At 43.1% G+C, this 11,959-nt stretch overlaps 1 protein-coding gene across 4 annotated transcripts in view; it reads left to right on the forward strand.

The window, feature by feature from the left end:
- The window catches only part of fscn2b (fascin actin-bundling protein 2b, retinal), a 34,451-nt gene extending 22,702 nt beyond the window's left edge, over positions 1–11,749 (forward strand). The window contains exons 2-6 of one of the 4 annotated variants that reach the window (XM_085963649.1): positions 2,037–2,193; positions 4,042–4,163; positions 4,581–4,685; positions 5,466–5,633; positions 6,551–6,727. In XM_085963649.1, coding sequence (XP_085819775.1) covers positions 2,037–2,193; positions 4,042–4,163; positions 4,581–4,685; positions 5,466–5,633; positions 6,551–6,672 — 674 coding nt within the window. In that variant the 3' untranslated portion in view covers positions 6,673–6,727. Of the gene's footprint in view, positions 1–2,036; positions 2,194–4,041; positions 4,164–4,580; positions 4,686–5,465; positions 5,634–6,550; positions 6,728–7,681 lie in introns of those variants that run through there. The other 3 variants (XM_085963651.1, XM_085963648.1, XM_085963650.1) reach the window with 3 other exon arrangements.
- Positions 11,750–11,959: the final 210 nt, after the last annotated feature.

The following is an 11,959-nucleotide window of genomic DNA, read 5'->3' on the forward strand; positions in this document are numbered from 1 at the left end:
TAAGAGCATGAAGTTCTTGGTGAGGGCTGAAAACAATGGCTTCAGTCATCCCAATGCTCAATTAGTGTACGTTTTGGCTCATCCATGACTCAATGTCCAAGGATGGAACCATAAGGGTACATCGGAAGTGACAGTGCAGGGGTGGGAAGAAATGCCCTTGCTGGAGATGTACTGGATGCATTAGGACGGGTAGGAACAATTAACTTAGCTATGCGGATAATCTTAATCCTTTAGATGAAAAAGTCCATAGGTTTCTCGTGCTTCATGTTGGAGCTGAAGGTGGAGGCTATAAGGGAAAGGAGCTGGAGGAGACCGTTTCAACTGAGAGAAGGAGTTTGTCTTTGCCCGCCGAGATGATATTGGAACAGTAGGAAGGTTTAGTTGTAGAAAGAGAGGCGTGATATTGCTTGAGGTGGTCAAGCCAAACTGGCACTGGATGGCAGGACCAGATACATGTCAGGTTTGCTGAAGTCTACAACACTCTGACTTGAGGTGGGAACTGTCTTGGGGGAACAGCTGGGGCGGTACACTATCAACAGTTTGATGGGGACAAGGGCAATACTATGTAACTGGTGACCACATCAAGAGTCACTGGGGTCTCATGGCAAGTGGAGGTCACAAGAGGGGGAGTTAGAAAATGTGGTCATGAGGGGGTTGGCCAGAAGTTGCTCCAAAAGCATAGGGTGAGGGTACCGGGATTGGAAGTAGACAAAGACATGCAGACAGTGAGCGACAAAGAAGTGATCAGAGATAGTCAGTAACCAAGATCTTGGAGGTGAGGCCACGTGAAGGGTGGCTGTGATTATGGGTGGGGGCTTCATGTGAAGGGTGAGATTGAGGGCAGAGAAGTCAGAGGAGAGAAAGTAAAGGGACATATTAACCAGATCCACATAAAATAGTTTTCAATATTCTGAGGTTTACAGTGTGATGTCCTTACTCTTCACGTCTGTTCTCTGCTATTATGTCATATACTTGATTAGAAAGTGAACATTTATTTCTACCTCTATATATTGAAAAGACTCCATCTCTCATTGACACTATTTATTGTAGTGTATGTACCTTTAAGGGGAGAACTACTTTTTACAGCTCCTGTATACTGTAGTACCGGCAGTGACCACACCTGTATATAAACCCTGAGTAGGGATCTGTACTGTTAGTTTTAGAGTAACCCTCATCCAGTAAACACCTGTTGATTGTTCCTCTGCAGTCTCTGTCTATTTCTTGAAGGACACCATACATCAAGATTCACGGATTTAACATTTATCATCCCCACAAGTCCTCTATAACACATCTGCTACCACACCCTCCCCCCCCCCTCCCCACACACACATGTCTGTGGCCTGTTTAATACAGTGTTTGGAGTCAGTCTGGTCAGGTTGCAGGTAATCATCTTTTATTGACCAAATTATGTTATTTATTTTGTTCTTGGAGTGTGGGTGACATTGATAAGCCCCATTTAGCACCATCCCTAGTTGCCCTAAGAGGGTGGTGGTGGGCCTTCTTCTTGAACCACTTTAGTCCTTGTGTTGATGGTGATCTCACAATATTGTTAAAAAGGGAATTCCAGTATTTTGACCGAGCGAAAATGAAGGAACAAGATGTGTGACTTGGAGAAGAATTTGAAGGTGATGATGTTCTCAATTCATTGCTACTCTTGTCCTTCTTGGTGGTAGAGGTCTACTTTGAAGAATGCAAATAAAAATGTTTTCAGAATCAATTATTGAATCTTTTACATAGAATATCACAGCACAGAAACAGGCCATTCAGCCCAACAGGTCTGTGCCAGTGTTTATGCTCCACACAAGCCTTCTCCCACCTTATTTCATTTCACCCTATCAACATATTATTCTATTCCTTTCTCCCTCATGTACTTATCTACATTCTCCTTAAATGCCCTTTGTTAGTTATGATCACACAACACTCTGAATAAATGACAGCAATTAGATACCATGGGGAAGATGAGAGAGAATTTTCATCAGTAAATTGTATTAAATTGCTGACCAGATTGTTATTTTAATCCAACTGTTTTTTCTCAGGTATGAATATCTCAGCCAATCAAGATGAAGAAACACATCAGGAAACATATCAAATGGAAATTGACAAAGAGACTAAGAAATGCATCTTACGTACACACACGGGGAACTTCTGGACATTGGTGACTCATGGAGGGATCCAATCCACAGCTACTGAAATGTAAGTTACCTTAATCATTCAAAACATAGACTTTCCATAGTGGAAACTATTATAAAGCTAGACAGGTCGTCATTTTACTGTCAGCTTAGCTAACAAAGCCAGCTGATAGTATCTATCCCTACATTCATACCAACCATTTACTTATCAGCCCAAATACTGACTCTCAAAGATAAACCAGTAGCTATCTGCACAGAAGCACTGTTAGAACTGCTTATATTGATCTGCCATATGGTCAAAGAGATTGATTTTTAGGAGGCGTTTGAAAGCAGGGAAAGAGGCAAGGTGGTTGAGGGTGGCAATTCAAGAGGGCAGGAGTGTAGCGATTAAATGATCGCCCTCCACAGGCGCAGCAGATAAAGAGGGGAACAAGCAATAATCTGGAGTCAGAGGAGCAGAGTCCAAGAGGGGCTGTACGGCTGGAGAAACTGAATTCTGAAGTGGGTTTGCTGGAGCACAGGCGGTCAGTGGAGCTTGGCAAGGGATGGGCTGATCATGTGCAGACACGGGCTGTGTAATCTGGTATAACTTGGAGTTTGTGAAGGGCGGAGGCGGGGAGGCTGGCAAGGAGAGATTTGGAGAAATCAATGCTGAAGATGATGAAGGCTTCGATTAAGGTTTCAGCAGCAGGGGCGGGGTAGGGGTGGGGGGTGGCTGGCGGGGGGGGTGGTTGGTGGTGGGGAGAGGTAGGGGCTAAGCAGATAATGTTATAGAAGTGGAGAAGGTGTACCAAACAATAAAAGAAAGACTTGCATTTATATAGCGCCTTTCATGACCTCAGGACGTCCCATGGAAATGAAAATGGTAAATCAAAGGTAGTAAAAATCAGGAGAGATGCATAACGGGCTGCTATCGCCCGTTTGACACCATCACCCAAAGTCAAAATTACCCCCAAGGTGTTACTTACAAATTCTATGGTGCGCTTATTATTGCCATGAACACTGTTCATTTTGTCATTTGATTTCCATTATCTCATCAACAATCTTCTTCTTCTTAGGCAGTCCCTTAGAACCGAGGATGACTTGCTTCCACATTAAAAATGAGTTCGCAGGTGACTGATGAGTCCAATGCGAGACCTACAGTCTCTGTCACGGGGGGGCAGATGGTGGTTGAAGGGGCGGGTGGGTGGGGTGCTTGGGTTGACGTGCGCTCCTTGCGCTGCCTGCGCTTGGCTTCCGCTTGCTCCCGGCGAAGAGACTCGATGTGTTCGGCGCCTTCCTGGATGCTTCTCCTCCGCTTTGTGCGGTCTTGGGCCAGGGATTCCCAGGTGTCGGTGGTGTTGTTACACTTTTTCAAGGAGGCTTTGAGGGTGTCCTTGAAGCGTTTCCTCTGCCCACCTGGGGCTCTCTTGCCGTGCCGGAGCTCCGAGTAGAGCGCTTGTTTTGGGAGTCTCGTATCGGGCATGCGGACGATGTGACCCGTCCATCGGAGCTGATCGAGTGTGGTCAAAGCTTCAATGCTGGGGATGTTGGCCTGAGCGAGAACACTGACATTGGTGCGCCTATCCTGCCATCAACAATATGTCACCACCAGCTCAACAATATCATACCATTCCCATTCCCACTACCTCGCCAGGATCATGTTATTCCACTTCGACTGTGTTGCATTTATGACATGTGTAATCCTATATACAACTGTAATCTGGACTGGTAACAAAGTGAAACACGTAATCTGTACAGCTGAAGTGCTTCACTTAATGGTAATGAATACCATCAACATACACAGAAATGGTGTATATTTCAACTTCAGTGTCCAGGTATAAGGCAACCACTGGATGGGTTCTGGTGAGAGATGACTGCGGGGAACACGACCAGCTTTTTTGTAAACAGATTTTTTCTCTTTCCAATCCAGCGATGCCAACTGTAAGTTTGAAATAGAGTGGCGTGGCCGAAGAATAGCACTCAAGGCTAACAATGGCAAATACATCTGTACGAAGAAAAATGGACAGCTTGCATCAGTGAGTGATTCAGCTGGTGAGTTAAGCCAGAGTGAAAGAATCTTTAAAAAAATGGTACAAATATAGGAATGGGTTTAATGGTGTTATTTTCAGTAACTATTGTATATCAATTCCAACTCCCACTACTGGGTTTATATCGAACACATTGACAGGGTCATTTTCTTTTATTGTAACAAAGGTTGTAACTTAAAACAGGTTAATTTCCTCATTCAAATGACAGGCAAGAAATTCATAAATATGCAAATACATTTGGTACGAATATTGCACAGTGCAAATTCAAGGAAAAATTGTGAAAAGCACAAGATTTAGAAAGGAGCTTCAATAAAGATTCCAAATCAAAATCCTGTCTGCCAATCTTTTCCTATTTCCTTGTAGTAAGTATATATAAAACATATATGTAGAATGGAAACACTGGAAAACATTTTTTTTTCAGTGAATGAGAACAACTTCAAACTCACTAACTCATCCCATATTATAAGAACAAAGAGCTGTATATCGTTCACAATCTTGGAATCTGGAAGAAATAGTTTCCTGGTTGGTGAGCAAGATGCATTGACTGCATCCAACCTACATATATTTATTAGCTATTCCTATAATAGTCACAATTACTGTATGGTTTCATGGGTGACTAAATGGCTACTGTTAATTAAGTTTTGAAATCATCACCTTAAATTTCTGTCTTTCAAAGCGATGAAGACAAGAATCTCATTAACCTAAATGTTTTAGCAAGTGACTTATGCTTTACCACATCCCATTTAACTCGAGGAGCATTGTTAATTAAGAAACAAGGGAAAGGAACAAGAAATAGAACTGGGTATTATGTACAATACATTTAATAGAAGTGACTTGTATTAAATGAGTACAATATAAACTCCATCAGAGGTTTCACTGCATAGAACTAGGAAAATACATTCAGGAGGGGCTTTGATTATTAAAGCACCTTTCTAAATCTTGTGTTTGAACATTTTTTCCTTGAAATTGCGCAGTGTAAAATTAGTAACAAATATGTTTGCACTTTCATATGAATTTCTTGCCTGCTATTTTAATGAAGACATGAAACCATTTCAGGTTAACACCTTTGTTAAAATACTAAACTGAGGCATTTCAAATGAATGTTAATGCCTTTGTTAATAGTTAACAGCACGATTTGGCAACCTTTACATTCATACTAGGACGCTGAATTAGGTTTATGATGAAAAGTATAACTCAGTAAAGATCATTTCCCCCCAGAATGATTGATTGTATTTCATTGCAACATATTGAAGCTGTGGACTGAGTCACAATCAAGGTGATGATTTTATCTTGCCTGTTGCTTTAGGTGAAGATGAAGAGTTTACATTGAGGCTCATTAATAGGCCTATCCTGGTACTACGAGGAGACCATGGGTTTGTCTGTTACCACAAAAGCTCCAGCACACTTGATGCCAATCGGTCAGTTTATGATGTCTTTCAACTCGCTTTTGAAAATGGAGCCTATCATATTAAAGGTGAGCGCCTGGACTCTGATAGCCTGCACAGATCACCATGCTTACAAATACTTCAGCATTAAAGTACAGAGAGAACACATTTTTCTAGGAGCTTCTCGACCCTGTGGTCTGGCTTCAACAGCAGGGGTTGTAAGATACTTCAACATGTTGGTATACTTAGGAGGAGTTTCATCATCCCTCAGCTCAGGGTACAACATCTCGCTGTCTCAGAGCATCTCACCTAAACAAAGATAAAATGGCACTATGTATTCCATTCTGTAGGTGCTACTGTGAATCTTAAAGGGCCTTTTACTTTGTGGCTTGGTGCAGTCCAGATCCTTGGACATTGGCTTCAAAATGACCTCCCAAAGGCGCTCTCCCATTTTTACATTTGAGCCATCATATTGCAATCCTGACAAAATCTGGCTGCCAGTGCAAAGCTAACCCAAAGTGCAATGAGCTGACTGCGCATCATTTTGTGGGGTCGGGTAATTTAAATAACTAACATAAACTCCCAGCACCATTTTGATCTTGTACCAGCAGTGAGCCTAATGATTGCAAGCCACTCAGTTGTATAAGGCGGATCACCACCACCTTCTCGAGGACAGTTAGGAATGGGCAATAAATGCCGGCCTTGCCGGTGACACCCACATCCCGTGAACGAATAAATTGAAAAAAAAATCTGTCTAACACCTCAAGTTTAAAGGGATGTAGCACCTAAAGGCAAGTGGTCGGTATAAATTTCCAATATTTTCCAGTCTTCCCTCCTTTCCACAGGGAAAGTGTTGAATGTCTTGACCTGCGTAAACAAGGCCTCTGTCACTTACTTACTAGATCTGTGGACAACTAATTGGCTGATTTGTCATGACATTAGTAGCGGTTTGGAAGGATCCAGTGGTTTAAACGTTTAATGCAATAGTGACCTTCATGTCCGCAAGTTGTCTGCAGGTTGGCCTCTATGAGGCAGCACCAAAGACAGGACTCCTCTTACGTACTCAGGAAGGATTGGGCCACTAATTGCACGTCCTTGGATAAGGACAGGTACGTATTTAACATATAAGATATAGCCATACTTTCACCCCTGAATCAGAAAGTTGTAGGTTCAAACCCTACTCCAGCACATTATCTAGGTCAACACTGCAGTGCAGCACTGAGGGAATGCTGCACTGTCTGAAGTGCTGTTTCAGATGAGACATTAAACGGAGTCCCTGAAGTAGATTTTAACTCGGAGCAAATTAATTTTTCGCCTACCCGCAGCAGCAGGAGGCTAGGGTGATTTAAACTGCCGGGCATCATTCAAATGTCCACTTCTTGCCCAGAACAGGCAGGGAGATGTGCAGAGCAGCAGCCAGCAGAGAAAGATTGAGCAAGCTAAGGGCCACCCACCAGCTTCCAGGTAAGTGGCAGGGAGGGGGTTTTGGGTAAGTCTCGTGGGAGCGAAAAAAAATACCCAATATTAGTAACAAATGACCATGAAACTGTTGGATTGTCATAAAAACTGAACTGGTTTAGGGGAGGAAACCTGCTGTCCTTACCCGGTCTGGCCTATATGTCACTCCAGTCGCACACCAACATGGTGGACTCCTAAATGATCTTGCAATGGTTCAAGAAGATGGGCTACCACCACTTTCTCAGGACAACGAGAGATGGCCAATAATTACCGGCATTGCCAACAATGCCCACACCCCGAGAATGGATAATCATTTTTTTAAAAATCATCCAAGGATTCTACTGTCTAGGCTGACAGACAAAGAATTGGCACTTTGGTGAAGGACTGGAAAACTGCAGGCATCCATGGAACCAAACAGTTGCATGAATCATAGCTGTTAATAAAGGAAGGAGAAAAGGATATAAAACTGGGGAAATGTTAAACTACAAGGTAACTATCTCTGTACCAATAAATTTGTAGAGAACAAATTCACGATGAAGAACAATGATGTACAATGTACAAAGAAGTGAAGCCTGATCACATGTTGAAAGGATGACTGCGTATGGTTGTCTTGTAACTTGGGTTAGTGGACACTAGCTCTGTACCATCATATTCCTGAACACATGTTCTTTCTTCATAGGCACCGATGGCAAGTTCTGGTACATATCCAGCACCGGGACAATCTGTACTGACAGTGTCATTCCCGAAGACTTTTACTTAGAATTCCGAGATCACGGTCGACTGGCCATCAAAGGAAAGAACAAAATGTACCTGCGAGGGAACCAAGCAGGCACACTTAGGGCGGATGCAGATGAAGTGGACAGTTCAACCCTGTGGGAATATTAAAGGATGGACTCAGCCTCAGTAGGCTCCAGCTGTATTCCTTATCAACAACTTAAAGTACATGTAGAGCAAAATCGGAGGACTATCTGCAGAGGTTAATATTAAAATGCTAATTCATGCCCTTTGATAAGAATCCAGCATTTCAATTTGTAATCTGAAATATAGAACCCCTTAAAATCTCATGATATAAACTTTGGATCCTTTGATGAGACACTGATTGGCTGATATGCTTGACACCACTGTCTCATTCAAGGACATATATAAGATTTTTCATATATTTTGGGCTTTATTTTCCATCATTTAATACAGGATAAGAGTTTTTCAAACTCACACCAGTTAGGTGCTAGCTGATTGTTTTGTAGTTATCAAGAGGATTTGAGGTACTCTTATTTGACATTTGAATAGATATTATATCATTGCACCTGCATAGCACAGAACCTGGGAACAAGTGATGAGTATTACAGGTTCTATAAACATCCAATAGGTAATACAATGTAACTGACAGAGCAGCCAGTTTTATTTAATGATGATGGTAAATAGAATAAATCCTGGCCAAATGGGATCTGAACAGTTTCAAAGGTGCGATTTTCATATAAACATACAGTTACTGCACAGCTGTGGAGGCAGTACAGGGTGTAATAAGGAATTCAGCCAGGATCATCACTACCGATCCTGATCATTACCCCATGACCCATGCTGAAATCAGCATGTGTGTGGCTCTCAGGCTCAGCTGACATGCCCATCACAGTCAAGCATCTCTCATGCTCACACATGATAAATGGCCACTTCAGTCAGGTACTGGAGGATTGTCGGTGTCCATCGAACCATCCCCCATTAGCGAATCTCCACTTTCAGAAGAGCAGAGAACAAAATGTGAGAAAACTAGCAGCAAGTGAGAAAAAGAAACTACAGCTCTTGAGACGGACCAAAGCAACCAGTGATATGTTAAAAGTCTTGCATCTAGTGCACATTTCTTGCATGTCTCATGCTTACTTCCCACAACACTGACCCTGTCGCATTTTGTTATAAATCAACATTTCCTCTGATCACTATGAGCAATGCCACAGGAGATCTGTCAGTGACATGACAACTCGCAGCAGACTTGATGCATGACCTTTGATTATACTAAACCGGTTTCTCTATCAATGACTATCTGTGCTCAAAGGTCTTTTGTATATTTGTATCTGTAATTGGATATGTGGGTCGTTCATACACTGATCCTAGTTTGATTTGCTTTGTGTTACAGATAACATTGTAACTTGGATTTGCATTATCTGGGTAACAGCTTTTTCCTGGTGAATTTTAATGTAATTTAGTGCATACTATAGTTGAAATCTAGGCCCTGTCCTGTTTTGTTAGTTAATGAATACAATGTACCTGTCACCCTGTGGAAAATTCCATTAATACTTTGGGGTTGTTACTGCTTCAGTTTTTGGAGTAATTTGGAACACAAAAATCAAATCATAAAAAACATAATTTTTATTATAAACCATATTTATAATAAAATAGCAACAAATGTGGTGACGAAGTTTTAAAAAAGGGATTCCGTGGATCATTTTCACGCTTTTGCAACATAAGCCTAAAGATAGATTTGCGGTGATCTGTGTCATCCCAGGTTATCACACTGTTTCCAGCTTCTTTCAAGCGGCCAAAAGGGGCATCTGCAAAATCAGTCAAGCAGCAACGCATAGATGCACCAAAGAGGCCACCGATGCTTTGCTCACCGAGGCGAGCACTGTGATCACTTTCTCTCGAACAGCAGAACTTGAGGGCACGGCAGTTCTTCCAACTTCCGGTTCCCCAAAGTCCAGGGCAAAATGAACGGTCTGCATGTAGCCATTTCGACTCCCAGGCATAATGCAATACTCCACTCCATCAATATTCAAGTGGACAGTGCCTAGCAGCACATCACTTTTATTTTAAGCCAATCCTGTGCCTGTGAAGAAGGCAAACGTCAAGGATGGGTCCTAGGAGACAAAGGGGGAGAAATTCGGTTTCGCCCCGTTTGGGACGCAATTATCGGCCGGGTGCAAAGTTTAGCGCCTGCCGCTAATTATCGCCTCCGACTGCAAACTTGGCTTCTATCGCCCCATGAGATGATTTGAGCGCTAAATCAGGTGCTACACCTCTCTTAAGGCGCTAACGCCGAGGAGTGAGGCGCTACCTCAGAGCGCTGGCGAAGCTCATGTGATGTCAGTCAGCAATGGAACACAGCCACAATGGCGCCGGCCAGTTCTTAAAGGGGAGGGTCGATCTTGCTCTCCAGCCACACCCTGCTCATTGCAGCCTTGAATCTCGGCCTGGAGAGACCTGTACATCAAATCTGCTGGAAAGAACAATGGAGAGGCCCAGGGAAAGAGCTCAGAATGCAGCCCCCATAGTCTCTTCTAAATTGATGCAAGGAAGGTCAAATCAAAATGAACCTGCAAAGTGCTGCTCAGTACCCAAAACTCCTTCACACAGCATTGAATCTCTCCAGAAGTCTCTGTCTCTCTCTCTCTCAGAATGCATGGTGCAAAAATGTCGCTGACAAAAAAAGGCAGGAAGCAGCCGGCTTTAAATAGCGCTCCCCCAGTTCCTTCCTGACTGCAAAACATTCCCCTCTATCTGTCGTTGCTAGCGGCAGGCAGAAAGGCAGGGGGCGCCACTTAATATCCGGTCCGGGGCGCTACCGGGGTGTTGCACGCTCGACTGACATCACGATCTGTGGGTGCAGGAGATCGTGGCGGTAGTGTTAGCGCCATCGCAAAATGTCTGGTCAATTTTGCGAGCAGCGCAAACATCGCCGTGCTCGGGCGCTAGTTGCTTTGCACCCCGTTACTTAGGGCGCTAACGGGAGGTGCTAATCAACCAAATTTTTTCCCCCATGGCTGTCTGCAGGTTAACATCATCCTTGGGAGACCCGTGGTCAGCAAGTGAATGCAGATACCACAAAGCCATGCATCTACCATAGATCAGATTACTGGCATCTTGAAGAGGAAAATTACATCCATAATCTCAGGCATTGTTGACTGCTCCCCTGTGGGTTAGGGTGCCCTCAAATGGCAAATGGGGCAACTTTCTTATCCTCTACCTCTTGCAGCACCTTCACTGCTGCAAATGTAAGCCTGGTGCTCTTCCTTAACACTGCTCCATAATAATAGTTCAGAATAGTGTAGAAGAACTTTCCAAAAGTGTTTGCTTGTTTAAAAAAAAAAAAATCCTCTCCTTAAACAGCTATTTCAGGGTTGGATATTCCATACCCAAAGCTGCAAGCTGCCTGTTACTGGTGAATGACCTGACAGCAGTTCACTGTATATATCTAATGAGGTTCAGCGGTTATCAGGGTCAGCCAATGTGCTACTCTGGTCGGTGAGAAAACCTCCACAACTTCCCATCCTGATCCACAACCAACAGGGACAGTCTACCTCACAGTCTCTGCACGTGTTACGTGGGTTAATTGGGAGAACATTTCACAATGTTGATGCAACTAGTCTTGTAAGTGCCAAGATTCACTTTATACACATATCAGTTAGGAAATAGCTGATTCATTTGAGTTAATGCACTGAATGATACAGTGGATACATGACTACCACTAATGGTTTCTGATACACACTATGAAGGAACATGATCAAGTGACTTTGTTGCTCTTTGATTATGGTCAGCAGTTTACAAATGGTGGGAATATTCTAAACATTTTGCTGGTCTGGTGTGTGTTATTTATGTATGTGGAAACTTAGGTGCTTTTTTAGAGGTAAACCATTTGAACACATCACGAATTGCTTTATAGGAATAATAGGGCAAGTTTTCATTTCTCTTGTATTAGGGTGTCGGCTTTATTAAAGTACTCCTGTGCACTTCAAAATAGCAGGTGGTGTCCAAATATTTGCTGAAAAGTATGCTCCAGATGAAGGTCCGCAATAGATCTCGAACATAAGAACATAAGAAATAGGAGCAGAAGTAGGCCATACGGCCCCTCGGGCCTGCTCCGCCATTCAATAGGATCATGGCTGATCTGAATCTAGACTCACGTCCACTTCCCTGCCCTCTCCCCGTAACCCCTAATTCCCTTATCAGCTAGGAAAATGTCTATCTC

The sequence above is a fragment of the Somniosus microcephalus genome, chromosome 21, assembly GCF_052327205.1.
Source record: "Somniosus microcephalus isolate GS21.2 chromosome 21, FLI_Smic_1.0, whole genome shotgun sequence".
Lineage (NCBI taxonomy): Eukaryota > Metazoa > Chordata > Chondrichthyes > Squaliformes > Somniosidae > Somniosus > Somniosus microcephalus.